This window comes from Equus przewalskii, chromosome 1, assembly GCF_037783145.1.
Source record: "Equus przewalskii isolate Varuska chromosome 1, EquPr2, whole genome shotgun sequence".
NCBI lineage: Eukaryota > Metazoa > Chordata > Mammalia > Perissodactyla > Equidae > Equus > Equus przewalskii.
This window is the reverse complement of record NC_091831.1, coordinates 84,894,672-84,918,474: the sequence shown is the minus strand read 5'-3', so window position 1 is coordinate 84,918,474 and position 23,803 is coordinate 84,894,672. Positions and strand designations below refer to the sequence as shown.

The following is a 23,803-nucleotide window of genomic DNA, read 5'->3' as shown; positions in this document are numbered from 1 at the left end:
TTTGTCTAGGGCTGGCAGTCAGTTTTTTCTTGAAGATTCAAATGCAAGAGGGAGATTTGTGACCCCAAAGCCAGCTTGGGGGTTTATAAAATGAAGGTGTCATGAAAGTAACACATTCTGTGGACTGAAAAAGGATTAGATTCTGTACCACGAAGCTGTAGACATTTCTAAAGAATCCCTTATTTGTATCTCAGCTATTTATTTGTTTTACACTGTTTTATTCATGAGTCAGACCCTAAAACTCACCAGAGGGTGAATGATTTCTAACCTGCCAGCAACGGACTAGGAGTGAGTAGGATGACGAGGGGGTGTTTCCCTGACAACCCATCTCCCGATGCATCTCCCTCCAGAGGGGTCCAGTGGTGGTGTTTGCCCTCCTGAAGGCCACCAAGAGTAAGAGGGGGCAGGCACAGCGAGCTCACAAGGAGAGAAGGGGCTGGTGGGTGCAGGAACCAAACTCCACCTGGCTTGGTCTGGACTGATTTATTTGGAAGAGTAGATAGGTGCAAAGAACGAGATTCATCACAACCCTAGGTTCAGGATACCTGTCCTTTTGTCCAGGAATGGCCCTCATTTTAATGAACTCATTTATTATTTATTATCATGATAAACGAAAATTTTTTTTAAAAACCCTGTGAGTCTCAAGGTAACACTGACATGACTTATATCCAACCACATGCTTCTCCTCTTGTTGCTCTGCCTGTCCCACCTGTAGTAACCACTATTGTGAATCTTGTACTTCATCACTACTTTGGATGTGTCTATGCTTGTGTTTTATACATTTTTAAAAGAGTATTATGTTGCATGTTATTTTCTATTAGTTGACCCATGTGAAATTGCCTTGAATGCTCTTTTTACTCAATATTATTCTGCTAAGATTCATCCATACTATTACACGAAGATGTAGTTCATTCATTTCATTGCAGGTCATTTTCCTTTTTAGCTTGTTAATGCTCATTTGGATTGTTTCCAGGGTTTTGGCTCTATAAGCAATGCTACCATGGCCCTTCTTATCTCTGGGGTACGTGTGGAGTTTGTTTTGGGTGGATACGTAAGAGTGGCATTGCTGGGTCATAGGGTACGTGAATATTCCATTTTATAAGAGAATGACAAACTCACTTCCAAAGCGGGTGGACTCAGTACACTCCCACCAGCAATTAAGCACCTGTTACCCCCGTCCTCTCCACCACCTCTCATTTTGTGCTGGTCTAATTGATGCAAAATGAATATCTTTATGGCCGTGATTTGCATTTTCTGGATCATTAATATTTTGAATATGTCTTTATATGATTATCGGCCATACGTGTGGCCTCTTCTGTGAAAGACCTGTGCAAGTCTTTTGCCCATTTTTAAATTAAATTGTTTGAGCTTTTCTTATTGATTTGTAAAAATTCTTCATATAATCTTAACACTAGTCCTATATGGGTAATATACATTGTAAATATACCCCCCATCCCCCAGTGTGTGACTTGCCTTTTTATTTTCTTTGAAATGTCTTGCAATGAATAGAAGTTTAATAAAGTCAAAAGTAGTTATCTTTTCTTTTATAAGAAGTGCTTTTTGTAGCATTTTTGCAATGAACCTTCCTAAGAATCCTGTGTGGATGGGACTATTGGCTCCCCAGGAGAGACAAAGAAAGCAGGCCACTGGCGCAGGCCTACATTCATAAAAGGTCTCAAATCAACTTTGCATTCCTGATTTCTAAATGAGGTCGCCTACAGCCATGAAGATTCACTGTCAGGAATGAAGGAAGACCCGGCAGCTCGAGCTCAGAGTGCCATCCTCCATAGTGCACTACGAATGAAGAGGTTTTCATAAATCTTGTAAGCGTGGAAATAGCACATGTGTGTCACATTCTATTATTTTTGTTAAAATATCCCTTGGTTAAATGTAAACATTCAAAATCTACCATAACATGAACTTGTAAATATTTTAAGTGTCTAAGGAGACCCCAAAATGGGCAGTTGCCCAGGCATCTCTGACCTCTGAGAAGTTCCAGACAGGAAGAGTGGTGTGCTCAATTTTACACAGTTGGTGAGTTGTGGAACTGGGCTTCACACCCAAATGTGTCAGGCTCCAGAGCCCAGATACTTTTTGCTGTTTGATGCTGCTAAACGACAAGGAGGAGCCATCTGAGCTAACCACTATGGGAGAACACGTGCCAGCAGGCTCCCCTCCACACAGAGCACGCAGCCAGGCCCCACACCCTCCACTCGATGGAGGCTGTGCTTCACCTCCACACCCCGCTGCTTCTAGAGCAGGACTCGGGCCTCTGCTTTCTCCCTGGGGCCCCTTGGGGCTCTCCTGGGAGGCGCTGGCAGACTGCTGAGGTCTCTTCCCATCATGAAGAGCAGAGTGATGGGCCCTGGTAACCCCAAAGCTTTCCCCTGACTGCCCCTTATATCCACTGCCCTCTGCAGTAAGGCCAAGTGGTCACCAAGTGGCTGGGGATGTGGAACACAGGTGTGTGTGTGTACATGAATATGAGAGTGCATGAGTGAGTGTGTGTGTGTGTGTGAGTGTGTGGGACTATGTGTGAGAGGTGTGAGAAGGTTCCACAGAGAAGGAGTTGCTGGGTAGAGAAAGGAAGGGAGGAGATGCCAAGGCAGGCTAGACAGGTGCGTGTGTGTGTGTGTGAATGCATGTGACTGTGTGTGTGACTGTGAGAAAGTTCCACAGAGGTGGTGGGAGGTAGAGTAGAGAATGGAAGGGAGAAGATGCCGAGGCCGGCTGGACAGCTGGTCTGCTTGGAGAGGCAACAGTGCTGGCCACAGGTGCACAGTGTCCTCACATAATTCACCAGTAGCCACCACATGAGAGGGTCTTCAGATAGAAGGAAACCACCACCAGCACTATGCTTATCGCATCTGCCTTCCCATCTTCCTCCTCATTGACCTTCAAGAGATCCGCAGCTCATGGTAGATAAATGCCGAACTCCTCAGCCTGGAACCCCAGGCGTCAGAACCTAACTAGGAGTGTGATCCCATATCTCTGATTCTCATCTGTATAACGGAATAAAACAATTAATTTGGGTCATTGTGGAAACCAACTGAAATAAATGAGCAAAGTCTAATCCACAGCTGAAGAACGTGATGACTTTTCTCCACCCTTCCTCTCTTTGGCCCTAGCCTCTTTCCTCCCTGTCCTCCCTCAGTTTCCCCCAGTAGAGCCACCATCCTAGACTCACTGTCCTTACCACCATCTCACAAGCACACCTCTTCTCCACACACAGTCCCCAAGCGTGCCCACCCTCTCCTGAACCTCATCCCCTCACACCCTCCACCTCATACCTGGTTCTCTGCTTCTGCCTTTCCTGAGTATTCTCACCTGGGGTGGCTGGCCCCTCCAGGCCACCATCTAGAAGCCCGTGAAGAGGGAGACTCACATCCTGGGCTTCATCTGCCCGCTCTTCACTGACCCTTTGGAAACTTATAAAATACCTAATGAGCAGCCCCTCCGCTTCTGCTGCCAAATATGGGTATCTACCTAATGGACATGTGTCACCACTTGAACAGCTGCATCTCTGTGAGAAATGCCTGTCTAACCTGCTGATGACAGATCACCCTACAGGTGATGGGCTATCCAAAGGAGATGCTTCTGGAAGGTGTCTCCTGCCTCGGAATGACCACACCCAAGGTCCCTGTCACAGTGCACACATGTCCAGGTGGCCAGCTCCCACCTACCTTCCTGATGCCTTCCGAAGGACTGGACACGCAGTTGTCAGCCCCTCCATTCTTGCTGATGGTCCGCCAGAGCTCGGCAAATGTGCTGTCTTGCTCCAGGGGGTTGGTGCCCTTGGCTCTGAAGTACTCATACACAGCGGAATCCCGGACGGTGCCATAAGATATCTCCACTTGTTTGGAGAGATCCTGGAATGTCCTGAAAGGCAAAAATGCAATGAAACTTGGGTACGTGCTGCACACGGCAGGGATACAAATGAGCTGCAAGGCCCTTCTGAGGTCAAAGCGCAGCTGTGGCCCCCTATGCACATTCTTCACTCCCAACCCCAGCAGCATGAGTCCCTCAGCCCAGAGCATGACTCGCCAGGGCCTCATTCTATCACGGTGATGCTTGCTTAGTGTAGGTTAACTCCACAAGGTTACTGAACCCCTAAAACCAGGTCCTGTGTTGAGGTCTAGGGACAAAAGGATGAATAAGGCATGACTGCTGTCTTCAGAGAGCTTATGGTCCAGCTGCAGAAACATAGAGACAGACAGTCACAATAGAAAAGAGTAAGGGCAACATGAGATGCTGGATACTGGGGGTCTCCAACTCCAAGGCCTGCAGCGCAGCAAAGAGAAACAGGTTGGCAATGTTGATGGGAACAACTGGCCTCTGACACTCAGAGGTGGTGTGGGCCAGACATACACTCAGAGATTGAGCTAGTTAAGAGGCACGTCCCCTCCAAAGCTTGCAGCTGTTCTAGAACTCCACCAATTGTTGCCTTTTGAGCACCTCCTCGCAATTTGTTTTTCAATAAAGAAAGCAAGCTGGATTTTTGTACGAAATCTCTTGACTTTTAAGTGTTGATAATTATTTAAAAGATGGTAAAGATAAAACAAAGCCTTTCTGAGGGCCTTGGGTTTGTTGTACGTAGAGGACAAACAGGTAGCTTAGGCCAGGTGACACTCGAGGGAGAGAACGCATCAGGAAGGCCCAGCAGGACCCAACAGCAGACATCTGACCTGGCAGAGAAGGAGGAGAACATTCCTTGGGTTAGGGGGCCTAGTCAGGCCAGGGAGGACTAATTGGCACAAAGTTCTTACTTGCCCTGGGATGGGCACTATCTGGCTCAATGTGTTGATGGAATATCACACACACAATAAAACTGCGAAAAACGAAAAGCTCAGTCGTGAGCCAGCCTCTCTCTCCAGGCTCCAATCTGATTGCTTTTTATTTATTCCTCTTCTGGAAATCTGTCTCCCCTTTTTATCAACTGGGACCATCATGCTCACCTCTCACTGAGTTACTGTTCCCCCAAGGAGATCCAACCTGATCTACACAACTCTCCATCGTCTGGTCTCATCTCTGGCTGTTGCCCCTGCCTCGAAACAGCCCCGAAGTCAATGTTGAAATGAGAAATCCCACACAGTCCCCATCTATGGCACCAGATCATGGTGCTCCCTCTGCCCAGAATCTCTTTATCTCACTCATCCACCTGATACACTTCTGCAAACCCCTTGAAGGACCAGCTGCTGCCTCTCCCCAGGGGAGGCCATCGCTATCCCTTGCCTCGCTGTGCCTTCTCTACACCTTGCATGGCTTCTACGGTAGCACAATCTCACTGTGATCTTGGAGAGCAGTGTACCAGAGTGAGGGCAAACAGACACCATGGATTCCAACAATCTGCCTTGCCTCCCAGCTTCACCATCCCTAACGCTGCAGGCCTGGGCAAGTTAGCTAACCTCTCTGTACCTCGGTTTCCAAATCTTTTATAAATAGGGCTAGAAGCAGAACCTGTAGAAAGGGCTACAGTGAAGATTAAATGAGGTGATGTGTGTTCAGCTCTTAGATCAGTGCCTGATGCAAACTCAGGGCCCAGTCACTAGCAACAATGATTCTGTGCTCTTCTATACGTCCAGGTCCTCCAGTAGACTACAAGAATTTAGAGGACTGGAGCCAAAGCAGTCCTGTCTTCACATCTGCAGCACTGAACCGGGAGCTGACACCAGCCTGCAGAGCATGCCCACAGAGGAGGCAGCAGTAGATGCTTCCTCCGACTTTGAACACACCCCATGGAGTTCTTCAGGCCCAGCTACAAGGCCCAGAAACAGCTTGGTATTCGTTTCCATACATTACAGATGAAAGGAAACATAAAATAACAAATTCAACGAAGAAATCTTTCTAATTATTGTTCATTATTTATATCTAATTGAAGCAAGATGTTCCTTTGCTTGAAAGGCCCCACGGGTTGTAACTCTGTTTTGCCTGGAGAGAAAGGAGGGGGATCCTTCTTGTCCCGCATTTTTTTTATTTTTCTCATGGTAATACAAACAAACACAAGGCTTTGATGAATGGGAAACATCAGGATGAATTACACAGTTGAGTCTAAATACTGAACTGCTCTAAATTACTGCAGTTTCCATGAGTAGGGAATGAATGTGTGACTGCCAAGGAGCTCAGTACTACTGTTTCATCCCCACATTTGAAATGGAGATTTCCTCTCTCCTCTCGGTATTTATTCACAACTGTGCCCCTAGCCAGAGGCTCAGGGAGCATCTCTAGATGACAAGCAGACAGCCCAAACGTTTATGGCTTCACATCCATTTCTGTCCCAGCAGAGAGCATTGTTCCCACCCCAAAACACCACCTCCATCTTTGCTGTGCCAGACTCATAGCTCAGCCCCCGGGCCCCCATCCATCACCTCTTATGGCCATGAGCCTGTGAACAGAAATCTCTCCCATCTTAGATGCACACTCCCTCTTTCAAGGGAAGTTTCCAGGCTCACTAACACATCCACAGTAGGTACTACCGTCTTACTTCAGAGTGAATAAACTTATAAAAGCCTATTTGGAGGTTTGAGCAGGAAGGTCCAATGATTCATACACCAAAGCCATCATCTCCCTGGGGCTTGTCAGAGCACACAATTTTGAAAGGGACACATGGGGACGAATAAAGGAGAGCAGGGGCAGCCAGCCATCCAGGCTCCAAGCCAACACTGGCAGTCAGCAGGAGACAGATGTTCACGTCAGATGGGACAGCCATCCAAACAAGCGAGGGATTCTTAGCCTGGAGAAGGCTACACTAGCAGCACAATTAATTTAGCATGTTTCTCAAATTAATTTCTTCAGCAACAACTGCTAGAAAGTGTCCAGGCACCTCTACCACTGAGAGATGAAGGAGAGCTGCCCGTCACAGGTGGCGTCTCTATAAACCTAAATCATGCATGATGCAACTGGCTGAACTCATTCAACTAGTTGTTCCACCACTGATTACTGAATTTCTACTAGGTAAGGCACAAGGGCACACTGAGCAAGGAATGAATGGTGACCATCCTTAAGGAGTTCATAGTGAGAGCTGGGTGAATGGTGAGGGAAGCAAACCAGGAGTAACCAAACAACATGAGAGGGACCAAATAGAGTTCTGCATGGGAGATGCTGGAAGCACTAGGCCATGGGCACAGAGAAAAAGAAAGGCTTCCTAGAAGAAGAAACGTCAAGATGAGTCATGAAGGATGGGTAGAAGGAGCCAGATGGAGACCAAGGTGTAGCGTGTTCTAGTAGAAAAAATTACCTGAGAAGGCACTGAAGTGTGAAAAGCCACGGTTCACTGGGGACACATACCACGGGGCAATTCATACCAGCTAAAGAGACATAGATTTTGGAATCAGAGAGATTGAGCATGAATCCTGCCTCGGAACACCTTAGGCTGTCCAAGGTAGACCAGTAGTTCTAAAACTGCGGTCCTCAGAGCTGCAGCATCAGAAGCACCTGCGAGCTTACGAGAAATGCAAATTTTTGGGCCCCACCCCAGATCTGCTGGATCAGAAACCTTGGGGTGGCCCTCAGCCATCTGTGTTTTCACAGCCACCCAGGCGATTCTGATGTGCTTGCAAATTCCAGAACCAGTGACTGAGGCAAGTCATTTAATACCTGGCGCCTTAGTTTTCTTAACTTGTACCTTTCTCACAGGATTGGTGAAGATTAAGGACCACAGATATTGATTTGACCACACAGCCAAGTTTTAATAAATGGTCTTCTGTTAGGCTGTCAATTAGTAGTTCAAATGGTTGAGGCAGAGGGACTATGTGAAGGAGTTATGCGTGACAGGGCCAGGGAAGTTACACCTGGATGGAAGCAAGCACGGGCAGGCAGCACATCTCAGCTTCCAGGCTCACATGATCAGAGACTTTGTCCGCATCGGCCCATCTATCTCCTCAGTAAGGAGCCCATCATCAATCTTCTTGTTTCCATCTCGTTGCCAAGGTACATGCAAATGCCTCCCCCCTCAGCAACCAACCTACCGCCTTGTGAACAGTGTACATTTTAGGCACCTAGGATCCCTAAAGTGACAACTTGAGGAAGTCTGAACCCAGGAGACACATGGAAACACCAAAACTCAACTGGCAGGCAATCTGGACCCTTGTTTTTGTGGACCATGATGGTTACTGCCCAGCAGAGGCCTCCCTGGTGAAGTAGTGAGCACCTGGGCAAGGAAAACTGCCAGGGAAGGATGTCCTTCAAAACATTGTCTCCAGGCTGCCCACCTGGGTCTGGATTCAGTAAGTGTCACAGTGTGAGCATGCACACTTTGTGGCTCACCCTCATGTTGTGGTCTGCTGCCCATCTCCTTACGTCACCTTTTCTCAGCGTTTACTCTTGGAATCCTCCATGGCAAAGCTTAGCCTCTCCTCTAAGCTCACTTTTGAGCCAATGTCTTTCACTCAACTGTACCCTCCTGAAAGTGGGTTTGGGACCAATGGGGGCTGTTTCTCTGTATCTCCTGGCCTGGATTGCTGATTTTGGGGGTCTCCCCTAGCTGAAAGCATAGCTGACTCCATCATGCACAACAAGCTGTCTTGCAAAAGAACTTTGTAAGCATCCCTTGCCTCTGAGAGCAGTTTCCTCCAATTAAACATGCACTTTCTTGGAGGTCCCACAATGTCTCCTTCAGCCGTGGCCAAGGACAGTCTACCCAGCTCTGCACCACCTCCCTCCCTTCTCATACCTTTCTCCATAAATCAATCTTACTAGTTCCTAGATACATTTTCATTAACAAAGAGATAAATGTGTTTGCAGCATGAGAAAAATCAATAATACAGAACTTATAAATACATCTTTGCATGTTACAGAAATATTTATGTTGGCAATGGAGATAAATACCCCTGCAATAAGAGCAGAATCAATATACAGTATATGTAAAACAGATTTCAACAACTGTGGCATTGCCAAAATCATGATCGTGATAAATCTAAATCCCAAAGCCCTATTATTCTTCGTGAAGGAGAAAAGAAAGTAGTGGAGTGGCCCAAAAGGCACAGGAGGGTGCGGATGCTCATCCTTGTTAACTTGGAGCTGTCTTAACTACAGCCCACAGATGTCTTTACTATCACTCCAGCAGACTCACTTTTCTATCTGTCATGTCTGACTCTACAAGAGATGCTGAGCACAAACCAGTTGGGATAGCCTGGCTAGATTTCCAGAGTCGGCTTCCAGGACCTTCAGACCCCAGTGCTGCCACCTTGCGGTGCATTTCCCTGCCTCTCCTGGGTTTCTTGCCTAGGGCTCTCTCTGGGCTTCCATTCTCTCTGGTCCTTCTCCCATGCAGTGATCACCTACGGGGGCTTTGTCACATTTCCCATTCTCTCCTCCCCAGACCTGGGTTCTTCAAGGTAGACAGGACTTCAGGTGAAGGCTGAGACACCCCAAGATGCTTCTCAATCTTGGGCTCTGAAAGGCTTCCCATGTGTCTTCATTCATTCATTCATTCAAGAAAACCTATTTCCTGAGCATCTGCTTGTGTCAAGCACTGTTTTGGGTCTAAAGATACAGTAGGAACAGCACAAAGTTCCTGCTCTTAAATGGTGGAGGCAGGGAGAGAGAAACAAAAATGAACAACGACAACAAAAACACAAATAATTATAGAATGCCAACTTCCCAGAAAGGGACTGACAGTACATATGTGGGCAATGAGGGTCATACACCACTCTGTCACATATGCCTCGGCTTTGTGGTTTAAAAAAAATAAAATAAAAACTTAAAAAATGTTGCAAAAAAGAAAAATATTCTTAGCTTGCAGGCTGCAGGAACACAAGACACAGGCCAGAAGTGGCCTGTGGGGGTGTAGTCGGCTGACCCCTGATGTCATGTATCCAGTGATGAAAAGTGCTATGAAGATTAATAAAGAAGAGTAAGGGTTATGGAAAATAATGGAAGGAGTGATTTTATAAAGTGGGCAGCGGGTGTATTAGCCATTGGAGTTGACACTGCGGGCATGTGTTTCTCTAATGTCTTTCTTTCCCAAGGCTGGACTGAGGGAGATGAGAGGAGAGATTGCTGAGGAACCTTCTGAGGAGCAGAGCCAACAGGCTCGGAGCTTATCAGCTCTCCTCCCGTGGAGCAGCCTCCTCCACATTTACCAGGGACCTTCCTGGAGGCCTGGGGAAGGCGGTGCTGGTGACCACACCGGCCTCCTTTGTGTCTCAAGTCCGTCATGAGGGTGCCTGCAGAGCCGAATCCCAGCCCGGGAGAGCTGTCAGGTCAACACCTTATGAGGACACTTAGTGACCCACCAGGATGAGGGCCACGTGGCCCAAGGCAGGAAAATGCATCCTTGCAGGACAGAGGGGCCCACAAAACCCTTCTTCAAACGTGTGCCCGCATGCTAGCCACAGAGGACCTGGTGTGTACTGAGTACCTGTGAAGATGCCCTCACCTCCCTCCCCAACCTTCCCACCACAGTATTTTCCCTCCAAATCCCACTTCTTTGATAACTATTGAAATTAAAAGGCGCCCAAAGTAAACTGCTATGAAAAAAAGCTCAATGCATTTGTGTATAGTGGATTTGCATTCTTGTAGACAGTAACCATTAATAAACATAAATAAAAATATGAACAAAAATGGGAGGAACAAGCACTGAACAGCTGTGAGACTTCCACTTTTTACAAACGTATTTCTGTAAAATTTGCATTTTTTATTACATTGTAAACACAAACATGATCTGAATGAATTTAAAAATCCTTCTGCTGCCCCACTGTCGGTTCTGGGCCTTGGGAACTCAGCTCTGTGCTATCCTGCCTCCTCCACGGCCACTCCCTCTGCCAACTGCTCAGCACAGTCAAGATGCACTTGGAGGAGAGAGGCCCCTCTCCCGCCCATCCAAGGCCTGCCGTGCTGGCTGTAAGGAGCGGGCTCCGAGGGGGCTGTGATACTGTATCTTCTGTCCGCAGAGTAAGACAAACATGCCCAGACTAACCCAGAGGATCCCAAGCCATCCTGGACATCCAGGGCCAGTCAGGCCTCCCTCACTTGTGCATCTTCTGCCTGGATTCGGCCCAAGCCTGGTGCCTTGGTTGCCAAAGCAAACCAGGTTAGCCAGACACAAGTTTCTGAAAGGAGGGCGTGTGTGGTCATGTGTTTCTGACTTGCCAAACTCAGCCTAGATCCTGGGAGTGAGCAGGGCTGTGATAGGTGCCAAGGGATGGAGCTGTGAGCCTCATCTCAGTCAGGTCAGAAAATGCTGGGCCAGGTACCAAACCGAGGCCCTGGCATGTGGCAGGGGTTGACTGTCCACATCCCTCACTGGGTCAAATCTGGGCACCTCTAATGCCATCGGCAAATGGCGGTCAGCTTGTAAAGCCTCCTTCAGCCTATTCTCAGGCCACCCTGTTCTCAGGAGCCAGCCTGGCAGATGGCCCGCTCTCTCGGGCCTCCGAGTCTTCAGTCAGGCTCATTGTCCGTCCACAGTGCAATTCCCGCCTTCTTCACATGCCTAAACCCTGCCTGCCCTCCAGAAATCAGCTTGCCTGTCATCTCCGGGAGGAAGAGTGGATCCCCCCTGGACCCGTGCCCCCTCTATGTGTTCCTGGCTTAGTCTATCCTAACGTTCAGCCCCTTGGACTTCGTGTGGCTTTTGACGTACCTATGTCCCCACCTCAGCAGTGAGTTCCCTAGGGGATAGACTCTGTGTCCATCTCTTGAGCCCCATCACCCCACATATGGTCTGACAGACAATGAGTTCATGTTTTCTGGAAGAATCAACTCTGGTTTAAAACAACTCTGTGTTCATAGCCAATCATGGCTCAAGAAAATCCACGTTGGAAATAGCATGATGATGGTTCTAACTTTAGAATCATGACCACTAACCTCAAGCGGACCCTAATGCAATCTTCTAAGTTCCCCCGTTGGATTCTCCCACTCTCTTAGATGACTTTCACAACACGACCTTGCTTCCTCTTTAAGGGAGGAGAAGCAATCAGTAGAGAACTTTCCTTCTCTACAAAGAACTTTCTTTTCTAAAACCACCAAATACATGCCTGCCCTCCTTTTAAAATGGAGGTTCTGCTCTTGCTCCTATGTATGTCTGCCTGTTTGTCTCTTGGATCCCAGACTTTCTTGCCTTCTCAAGTATGTTGCTCTTCCAGTTGTCACCTCTCCCTCCTACATCATGAAATTGCTTCTCTCCACGGATCAGTTCCATCAGCATGAAAACACATATATGTTCTACGTTTAGAAAAACACCCTTCTTTGAGACAGCATCCTCCTCCAACTGCTCTCTAGTTATTCTAAAGAGTTATCTGTGGTCACCTTCTCCGTTACTCTCTTCCTATTTCTCATGAACCTACCTTGATTAAGTTTCCGTCCCATCACTGATCTGAAGCACTTCTGTCAGGGTCATTAATGATCTCCTCAATACGGTGGCCAATTCCCAGTCCTCACTTTACCCCCACCAGCAGAACTGGATGAACTTGATCACTCTGTCCTTCTTCAAGACCTTCCCTCACCTGGCTTCCAGGATACCACTCTTTCTTAGTTCTCCCACATTGCAGACTCCTCCTTATCTAACTCCTTTCCTAGTTCTTTTCCCAGACTCTGAATCTTAGGGTGTCCCAGGTTCATTCCACAGATTCCTTCTCTTCTCTGGTGATATTCCTTTCACCATGATCTCGTCAAGTCAATTGGCTGTAGACACATCTATACATTGATGACTCCAATGGACCACCCCAGTCCTGACCCACCCCATTGACTCCAGGCAACTGCTTATCTGACATCTCCATCTGGATGGCTAATAGGTCCCCAGACTGAACATGTTCAAACCCAAGCTCTTGAATTGCAAACCCCAAAACCCACCACCAAATCTTCTCTTCCTCTGGTTCTTCCACCTCAGTCAAATGCTGCTCTATTCTTTGAGATGCTGTGGCCAAAAGCCTTAGAATCACTGCGGATTCCTCTCTTTCTTGCATATCTCACATACAATCTCAGCCTATTTGACCTCTGCTACCATGAAGATAGATCCAGCATCAGACCACTTCTCATCACCGTCACCGTGAACATCTCTGCCTCTTACCTGGATATTGAGATCATCTCCTTAATGGGCTCCTTGCTTCTACCTTTAACTCTATAATCTATTCCTCAGAGGACAAGTAGAGTTGTCCTTTGGCAGATCATGTCACCTCACTTCTGAAAACTCTCTAATTGCTTCTCATCTTGCAGAGGAATATCCAAAATCCTCACATGGCCGGAAAGGTCCCACACAATCTGGACCCAATACTTCTGCTTTCATACACTGGCTTCCCTGCCTTCCCACCTTGGGGTTTCTGTCGCTGTTCTTCCCTCAGCCTGTCATCCTCTTCCCTCACATCTTTAATTGCCTCACTCCCTCAGTGTCTTAGGTCTCTGATCAAAAGTCACCATCTCCATGAGGCTTTTGCTGATGACCCTATATAAAATACCACCCTCCTTAAATTATACCATAGAAACAAAGAAATATATCACAGGCTATTTAATGTCAGTTCTCCCCCTAGAATGAGACTGGGTTGTTTGGTTTCTGGCTACATCACCAATGCCTACAACTTCATGACCAATTATCCTATCTGCACAGGACAGAGAGATTTCCTGGGACATAGGAATTTCAGTGCTAAAACCAAGAAAGTTCCAGCCTAGTTGGGATAATTTGTCCCTCTGCCTACAACAGTGCCTGGCACACAGTAGATGCTCTAATAAACATGGTGTGTATACATGAATAATATATATATTATTTATTATATTAATATATAATATAATATATAATTATATAAATAAATATATATATTATATTAATATGTAATATATTAATATATTAATGAATTAGCCTTTTTCTTGCCTTCCAAACATCTAGTTGGATTTTCCATTGGAAAAGTCTTCATCTGGGGCTGACCAGCTTCCTTTCAGGACAAGTGTGGGTTGGTCATCTGCAGAGAAGCAGGCATCATGATGGCTTGGGGAGGCTGAAAAGAAGAGCTGCAGCCCTGAGCCAAGAGGCAGGGAACAGAGCCATGTGGTCAGAGCCAGCCCAGGAACAAATCACCAAGGGGCCCAAGGATCAGCCTGAGTTCTCCCCAGCCTCCTTCCTCAGGGTCTTCAAGCTTCAAGATCCAGCTCCTTATTGATCTAATGAAAGTCGGCACTGGTGGAGAGAATCTCCCTGGGTCTGAACCCCTGAGCAACCACTGCCTGCTCCCCCAGCTCTGTGCCCCTCCCACGCGGTGGGAGCCCTGCGCAAATAGCCCCACCAGCCTGTAATACCTCCATTCCAAAAGCATGGCTGCCTCCCAGCTCAGCAGCGGCAAATATTTGCTGCCACAAATCAATACAAAAGCAGGATGCACCATTAACCTTTAATATATCAGTGCTAAGGCTCTTAATCCATTATGAGGCTGTCATAAATGTGAGCGAAATGTAAATCCGAGCAGCAGCCCTTCGGGAGGTTGTGAACGTGCCTTCGCTGCCTCCTGGCACAGCCTGCGTGCCCCTCTGCTTCAGAGAAACAGCCCGAGTCTCTCCTCTCCCTGCTGGCTTTTGTTTTCACTGTCCTTCCCTTCCTCTTCTCCTCCTTTCCAGATGTCTGACTGAGCTCCTCTATTATGTCAGCTTCCCCGGCAGGCAGGCATTTGAAATGCAGGAAGAAAGCTGTAATAACGCTAAGTTCCAGACACTGTGCTAATGCTTCATTTGTATCACTTCCTTTAACCTTGGCCAGACACTTACATCAAGATATCATTAGCCCTCCATTTCACAGATGAAGAAATCAAGGCTCAAGGAGATTAAGTAACTTGGGGACGGTTACAGCAGCATCAAGTAGAAGAGCTGCCTTCCCAATCAGGACTGCACGACCCAAAAACCCAAGCCTGCGATTGCCATTCTAGAGTGACGATAAGCAGCCCACCGCTAGGTGGGGAGGATTAACAAGAAAACAGACAATCAAAAATATCGTGCAAAATGCATTGCTAGCAGAAAGCTCAGAGTCATCGGAACGTGATGTCGAACCTATCCCAGCTCGGCAGATGAGAGATGGAGGGTGGGGCGAGGAGAGAGTGTTAGCAGGAAAGGTGAGGCTTAGGAGAATGCGGAAGTTGACACATAAAAGAGAGGAATAAAAGATGTTCTGGGCAAAGGTGACAGTATTTTCAAACCATGGGTGTTTCGAGAGAGCAAAACTTTCTGGGAGCCACTAACGGTTTACTACAAGGAAACAGAAATGGTGAACAAGAATACGATCGAGGAAATAATTGCTTATAAAATACTTAGGGGATAGTATAATGGGATGGAACTGCAAAAATGATGAGAAAATGAACTATTGATGTTCCCTGGATAATTACAAGATCCGAGCAGGTGCACACGTCCTATACACTGGGCAGTGGGGAGCTTACTGCAGAAAGCTGCCAGGCGTGTTTGAGAAGGAGGACTGAGGAGCGACAGTGACCCTGTGTCCTGTACATGTGTGTGCATATGTGTTAGAGCTTGGGTGTATGCATGTATAAGTGTGCATGGAAGGACCCCAGGGCAGGAAGACAAGATCAGAGAGGGAGGGAGGCGTTGCTGGAGAGCTGGGACACTAAGACTAAGGGATGGCATTTGCTATGACAAACTTTAAAATAAAGGAGCAGCTATGGGTTCCTCAGTGGTGGAATGGTGACCTGATGGGAGGCACATTTGTGTGACGAGAAACCAGCCAAAGCAGCCAGTGCAGGGATCTCAGCACACGAGACATCTGCCCACTCGAGCTTGGTGATGGGCCCGGGCAGTCAGCACTCACAGTGCAAGACAACAGAGACTTGGGCCCTTCCCACGTGGGAAGCCTGGAGAGAAAATACCTGCACATGTGAGCCTGTCATTAAAGAACACAAAACCAGCTGTAATTACGTGTGAAGCTACAAGATGCTAGTTGTTCTGAATCAGTTTACAGAAAGATCCCTTTAGCAAGGATATGGACTCTGATGGAAAGGTTAGGGAAGGGAGTTGGGAGGAGAAAGGTATGTTCTCTTATTGATGCATCTTGTTTGAGTTCAGGGGTTGGAGGGGCACTTCATGTCAAGTGCTGTTTGCAGGTTGGCTCATTTCATCTTCAGAACCACCCTTTGTGATAAGTTATTCGCCCCACCTTACAGATGAGGAAATTATGGGGTTTTTAGGGCTGGTCCATGTCAGGGTCAGGTTGAGCTTGCTGGTCTGTCTGATGCTGAGCTTTTCCAGCCCTGCATCTCCGAGATGCCTGAGAGATAATCCCAAACAAACGAAGGATGATGCCCATGCTGTGGACCATTCAGCTATAGCTGGTTTTCTCTTGGACAAATGACTCTTCTAACACCATTAGCAATGCCAGGTGCCAGCCACACCACCCAGGAGCCCTACGAGCCAAACAGCCTCGATCTGGCACTCTCTCTGGCTGGCGACAGAGACTGTCTGCTCAATTCCCCAGGCAGGCACCTGTCCCTTGATCAGAGGAACACTGCCGACAGCTGCAGCACCTGGATGCTGGCAGAACTGAGCACGGTCCTGCTTTTTGTTCTCTAAGATAATTATTCATCCCATTAACTTCTGAGGGTTTGGGCAGGACATTCCGGACTACTCTGCCAGTGGCCAACAGAAGACTGTCCAATGGGAGCAAAACAGCGAGCTGCAGAAGACTAGATAAACCACCACGGAGAAGCGGTTGGAAAAGTACACCATGGCTTCCGCAGCCCATCGGCCAAAGAGAAAGACACCAGCATTTAGGGGGCATCGAATCATATCCGGGCCTTGTGCTAGTCCCTCTTTTATTGGATCTTCTAATAGCCCTGGGAAGAAGTTATCACAGAGCTTGTTCTCAGGACCCTGAGAGATGAACTAACTTCCCTAAGAACTAGAGATTCACACCAACTGACCCAGGACCCTACAGCCGGCCAGCACTAGAGCTGAGCATGTAAACTAGCCTGTTCTGGCTGCAAAGCCTGACTCTGTGCCTTGACCCACTAGCTCTGGAGAAGCAGGACTTCCCCGTCAGAGAAGCAACATGGTCCAGTTGGGTGTGATCATGCTGGGAGTCCAGGGCCTGGGTTCTGGGCCCTGTCCAGGGGACATGGCACATCCCTGATCTGAGGGGCACCCGTCTGCGGTGGCAGTGCCCGGCAGGGGTCCAGAACTTCAGTGCTGGAGTCAGACTGTGTTTGTGAGTATCACTCGACCACTTGCTAGCTCTGTGGCCTTGGACAAGCCACTCGACCTCCCTGAGCATCCATTTCCTCCTCTATACAACAGGGACATCCACAGATTGAGTGAATTCAGGCAAAGCACTGAGAAGAGTGCTGGCCCATGGGCAACACTAATATGTGGTCGCCTCGTTATCCCAATTATCCAATGAGAGAATTACATTGTCTTATGGTTATAAACTGCCAGTCATAACGACAGGTCCAGAAGTGGCTGGTTTGGCCAGCGTAGTGTTTATTCATTTCGAATGTGGATGCTTTTAACCCGGGCATGTGGTTTCCAGGTCATCACAAGCCCCAGTGCTCCCCTTGGTCTGAGACCCACATTAACATTCTCCGCCCGGCCCTGTAAACATTTGTGATTGAAACCCCTGGACAAGATGGTCTCTCAGGGCTTCCTGCTGTGCTATTTCATGATTCCACGGCCTGGGCTGGAACTAAAAACCTTATCTTATTTTGCATTCTCTCTTCCGACAAAGCAATAGCATAGACTATTTTCTCTGAAATATGGTGTTTTCTCTGAAAACTGGAATCTCATTTTGCAGTGTCTGTTGGGACTCAGAGCTACCATGGGGAGGGCCTCACAAAGAACAGGCTGCCAGCAATTAAAATCCAGTTCGTCCAGGCACCAGGAGCTTGGCCCCCATGGGGTGCTTGCAGCCACCTCCCCAGAAGCAAGGGCTGAGGGAGCTCGTCTCAAAGTCACACCACGCTGCAGCCACACCACACCAGACGCATGGGGCAGAGACAATTAATCACCTTCCAACGCGTTCGCTCAGGTCTCTGTGGGCCTCCCTGACTCAGCAGCAAAATATGGTCCCCACAGTGCCTTGGGATGAAAGACAACGCGCAACATCCAGAAACAAATCAAAAGCAAAGCCAACCCCTTCCTCGGTGGGGCCAGAGGGTCTTCTGGCAAGAAGAGTGGGTGGCGAATTTGAGGAGGAAGCTGCCTGCCATCTTCAAGAGCAATGAGTCTTCCATGGGACCCCTCAAAAGACTGTGTTATTTAGCCAGTGTGCCCTGTGCCTGCCATCCCTTTAGATTTCTGTGTTCCCTAAAATGTCCCCCTCCTGCCATGTTCGCAGAGCATCCAGCCAGACAGGACAGAGGTTGCCTCCTGTTCTCCCTGAATTCAGAGCCTGGAGCACCAGGACCAGGCTATACCTGGAATTGTATGCCCAGATCACAAGATTCACTCGGTAAATGATGCGTTTAAATTGTTTAAGTGAATGAATGATGTATAAGCCACATATCTCTGCTGCCTCGTCCACAGTTTTCTCTCTTTTTCTTCTGTTCTGGAGGCTCAGTAGACAAACAAAGGATGCTTACAACTCTCCATAAAGGCATTTCTGAAAATACTCTCCATGGGTTTGACCAGCCAGGCTGGAAAAAGCAAAGGCAAAGGGATGGGAGGGAAGTTGACAGGAAGAGACCACCAGGGAGGATGCGAGGGTGAGAGGCTTCCTGGGCCATGAAAGGACACAGCCAATGAGTAGCAGGAAGAGCAGGGCTGTCCCAGTGGAGGCCCACTCTCTCCAGCCCTGCACGATGCTTACTCAGCACTCTCCCAATGCTCCTCCCTCGCCACACATCCCGTGCCAACCAGGACAGGCTCCCTTCTCTTTGTAAACCACAGACCTCGCCTCCCAGGAAGAGGCCACATCCCCCATGCCTGAACTGAGCCCTGTATAGTGTTTCTCTGATGTTCGGCCTAACAGAGAAACTCAACTGACCAGAACAGAGCTGTACCCCGCATCATGGGAGGCATGGCTCCCTGCTGCATGGCATGATAGCGTTCTTGGTGCAAGTCCATGATGTGTTCTGACCATGATGTTTGACTGGACAACCCTTCATGGCTCCCCACTCCTCTCAGAACATAGCCCCTCCTAACATGACCCTCTGGGTCTTGCAAGACTTGTGCCCACCTAGTCCTCCAGCCACTACTCCGGCATTTTATGTTCTGGCCAGACTCTTCCCCAAGCCCACTGTGCTTTCTGTCACCTCAGGTCCTTCCCATCTGCCACATGGAGCACTTCTCCTTCCTAATCACAGAGCCATCTCCTCGTACTCTAGGTCTTGGGTTACATGTCACCACCTCTGGAATTCAGTCTAAGACATTCCCCCTCTCATGGGTTGAACTGTGTCCCCCCAAAATAGATATGCGGAGTCTTAGCCCCTAGTGCCTCAGAGTGTGGCCTTATTTGGAGAGAGGGTCTTTATAGAGGTAATCAAGTTAAATGAGGTCATTAGGGTGACCCTGATCCACATGACTGATGTCCTCATAAAAGGGGTCAATTTGGACATAGAGTATCACACACAACATGGAGAACAACATGTGAGAATGAAGGAAGAGACTGGGGCAATGCATCTACAAGCCAAGAAATGCCGAAGATTGTCTGTAAACTACCAGACCCTCCTTGCTAGGAGAGGCACATGCAACAGACTCTCCCTCTAGCCCTCAGAAGGAACCAACCCCACCGACACCTTGATCTTGGACTTCCAGTCTCCAGAACCAGGAGAAAACAAATTTCTGTGGTTTAAGCCACCCAGTTGGTAGTACTTTGGTATAGCAGCCCCAGGACACTAATCCAGCCCCCATGTTCTCAGACAATCCCCCACACTTCCCCTAACACGGCCCTTGTGTCACTGTACCATATGAGTCACCGGTCTGTCTGTTCCTCTGAACTGCCATCTGCCACTTGTTAAGGTTGACATCATGTTTTTCTCATTTACTTTTTTATCTCCATGGCCTAACACAATGCCAGGCACATAATAGGAATAAATGATCTCCTTGTTGTAGGAATGGATGAATGGATAAATGAATGAATGAATAGGATGACCTCTGGTTATGGGCCACTCTTGCCGTATGGTCATTATGTTGGTTACACAGTGATGTTACTGCAGTACTGTTACCCCACCAATGCCCAGCCCTACCTGAGTACAGGAACTGCTCAATGACTGCTGATGGATGACTGAATAAATGGGTCAATTAACCTGTCAAGAGACGCAGGCCCTCCCGGAATGTAGAAGGCACAGTTTCCCTCTAGCATGAGTTCACTCCTTGAGAAGAACCTAGTCACATGGAAGAATCACTTGATCTTGATATGTGGCAGGGTGGGAGCACAGAGATGTTGAGATGCCCAGCAGGGAGCTCCTAACTGGGAGTCAAAGATCCCACCCTCCTTGCACAGTTAGTCTGAGAGCCCACATGTGAGGGCCTCCAGCAAGAGGAATTATGCTGTCTAAAGAACACCTACTATGTGTCAGGCACCCTGTCAAATCCTCATGAAACCCAAGAGAGCTAAATCCATGTTTGCAGATCTCCATTTTCCCATGAGGAAGCTGAGGCAGACAGGATAGGTGACTGTCTGTGGTCCCTCAGCCAGTAAGGCTGTGAGCAAAGATTTCCGCCTCGCATTGTCTGACTCCAGAATGTTCTTCCCTTGGAATTAGAAGATGACTTTGAGGTTAGACTAATATGTCAGACTTTACAAACTACATTTTCAGCTTTTTATCTCTTGTAATATCTGAATGTATTCATGTTTTCTCATTCGACAAAGGCTGATGAAGCATTTTCAAGGTCGCAGCCAACCTCAGCTTTTCTTAGGGAACCCAAGCGACAAGCTCAGTCTCCTTGCTGAGAGTCCAGCTTGAAGCCACAGCTGCCCGTACGCTGGAGGTAGTGGTGGCACCGATACTAGAGTCTGAGCTTTCATTTCCCCAAAGGAAATGAAACTCAGGAGGGCACAATAGGCCCCCTCTCAGCTTGGAGACTTTCCTTTCAACTTTGAACATGAGAAGTTTATTAAGTGGTGCCTGTCGATGATAAGCATTGGCTTTCATCCAAACAAGTTTATGTTTGAACCCAGGCTCTGCTACCTACCATTGTGTGGACTGGTTCTCTGCCTCAGTTTCCTTAACTGCAATAAGAGCTCAATGTGGTAAAAATTAAATGATAAAATTTATGTAAAGCACTTAGGCAACTCCTAGCAATAATCTTACTGTATAATATAGTGTGTGTGCATATATATATGTATATATATGTAAAATGCATATAAAAACACACATACATATGTATATAGTATAATATAGTAAAACAACAGTAATTCTTCAATAAATAATACTAATTGATGTCATTATAATTATTATAATAATTACCATTATTAGGATTGTTGTCAAAGTCATTTCCCCTACAGAGTCAAGGAAATGGCTTTGACTGATAATTCAGTGGACTCCTTCTCCATGGGGCCCATATACTACAGTTTCCCTTGCACATAAGCAAACCCCAGCAGCCCCAGGGTCACACCCGGGCAGTGACCAGCCCCCAGCCTGTGCTCAGAGTTCTGGGTCTCGGGGTGGAGGGCTCAACACATAGATCCAGAGGCCTCTAGAGGACCACCCTGCCACTTTGTCCTCCTGCTTCCCATGATTGTAAAGGGTTAACATGGTAATTAAAGCATGAGATCCTAATTCTTATGATATTAATTAAAGTGAAAACTGCAGATGGCGTTTAATAACAACTTAGTCCCAGCAGGTTCGAGGCACTCTACCTAAATCAAACATATCATAAAGTTGGCGTGAGAATCACAGAGCCTGGCCCTGCCACATCTGGCCGGGGACACATGTTCTCACCTAGAATGAAAGGAACAAACCATCTACATTACTTATGCAGATGTGGCCTTAAATTGCTTGACAGTCTGATTCCACCCCACCGCCTCCTGGAGCCAAAAATAAAGGAGTATTGATTGCAAAGATTAATAACGGAGCTCAAGAAGGAAAACGGCGAAAACACCTTTTTCTCTCCTTTCGTGATATAAACGCCTGCCATCCCTGCAACCTAATTTTGTCACCCAGCACATGGGAGTGTATTAATTAAAGCGACACCAAGGACAGGAAAATCTGAGCTCTTGGGGTGATGACTGGAAATTTATAAATATGCATCTCCAGGCTGTCTCAGAAAGGGAGGCACGTTGCCGGGGAAGATCAGCATAATTCCACCACAAGGAGAGCGAGGAGGAGGGTGCACAGCCCATCCCTGGAGGTCACGGCTCTGGTTCTAGCCAACGCCTCCCAAAGGGTGGACAAAGACCAAGGGTGACTATCTGATAGCTCACGTCTTTTCTAAAGAACTAGACCATCACCTCTGTAAATGTCCTTGGTTATGGCCTGGGAAGTAGCTAATATTTAATGGATAGTAATTATGCACTCAATTTATTTTCACAATAGACTGACAGAGATAGAGTAGTGCCATTTTATAAACAGGGAAATTGAGGCCCAGTATGGTTGGTCAATGGTTCAGCCAGAATTCAGAACTGTGTTTGACGAAAGCCACACTGCCACGCTGCTCTGAAAAAACAGGAGACGGGGAGGCCAGGGTAGAATGCGCAGGCTCTATGCCAGGGACCAGACCCGAGACAGTTCTCCGGGTGGGAGAGGGTTAGAGCTTCCCTCTACAAGACTGTCACCTACTGCTGCCTCTCCCACCAGCAGAAGCTACGCCCAGACTCTGACTTCCCCGCCAGGGAGAGTCTTCTCCCCAGCGAGAGCAGGTTCTGGTAAACGTGGGTGAGGACGTATGAGATTTAGACGGAGAAGATGATGGATGACTTTAGAGACTGTCCTGTTGCATTGTTTTATTTAGGTTAATTTCATTGTAGTCACTAAATCAGTTTTAACAGCCAACTGTGCTATGTGCCCTGATTGCCGATACTATGGGGGATGTGACCTCGGCTCATCCTGAGCTCCCTTACCGTCATTATTTGTTAGGCATCTCCACCTGGACATCCAAGAGCATCTAAAAATTACCTGGTCTCAATTGGACCTCATTGCGCCCACCCAAGTCTGCTTCTCCCCTGCACACCTCATGTCAGGTGTGGGCATCGCCAGCCGCCCAGTCCTCGAGCCTGCCCCCTCCCTTCAGCCTTTCTCCCATCTGTCGTATCGCAACAGGCATGATCAAATTGACCTCCTCAATCTTTCTCAGGTCTCCCTCCTCCTCCAACAATGCCACTGCCCTAGTTGAGGGAAACATAGAGAAGGTTCATTGGGCTGTAAGAAGAGAATTAAGCTGAAGCAGAGAGGAGCAGACAGATAGAGAAGAGCTGAGTCTCATTAATAGCAGAAATTGGAGTAGACTCCGCTCCCCGAGCATCCTTCTGTGACCCCCATGTTACAGGGGCAGGCATCCTGACACAGAGCACCTTCTTCTTTTCTAACCAAAGTCATACACACACACACACGTACACATAATATGTCTAGCATTTGCTTGCTTGCTCCCCTAATAAGCTGTTATTTTTACAAAGAAGAAGAAAGAAAATAAGAGAAGATTATTACGAGTGCTTATTACATACAGAGCATTGTTTAGAGTACTTGCAGAACAACCCTTTTCGTAGGGCTTATTATTATTTTCAATCTACGGAAGAGGAATCTGGGGCCCAGAAGGCTAAGTTGCCCAAAGTCACGGCTCCACAAATACTGGGTCCAGGTTGTGCGCTCAGGCAATCTGGCTCCCTAGTCTGTACTCCCAACCATGCTTCTCTGCTTTCAGCTCCATGAAGACATTCGACAGGTCTGGCTTCTTTCCCAGTGTGTCCCCAAAACCGAGCACAGTGCCGGTCCCATAGTAGGCAATCAATAAA

General features: G+C 47.7%; 1 protein-coding gene across 3 annotated transcripts in view; it reads right to left on the bottom strand.

Moving 5' to 3' along the window:
• GRID1 (glutamate ionotropic receptor delta type subunit 1) overlaps positions 1-23,803 on the bottom strand; it is a 671,187-nt gene that overhangs the window by 39,342 nt on the left and 608,042 nt on the right. For all 3 annotated transcript variants that reach the window (XM_070616293.1, XM_070616307.1, XM_070616296.1), the window contains one exon: positions 3,684-3,879. In XM_070616293.1, the coding sequence (XP_070472394.1) occupies positions 3,684-3,879 (196 nt within the window). The remainder of the gene's footprint in view (positions 1-3,683; positions 3,880-23,803) is intronic.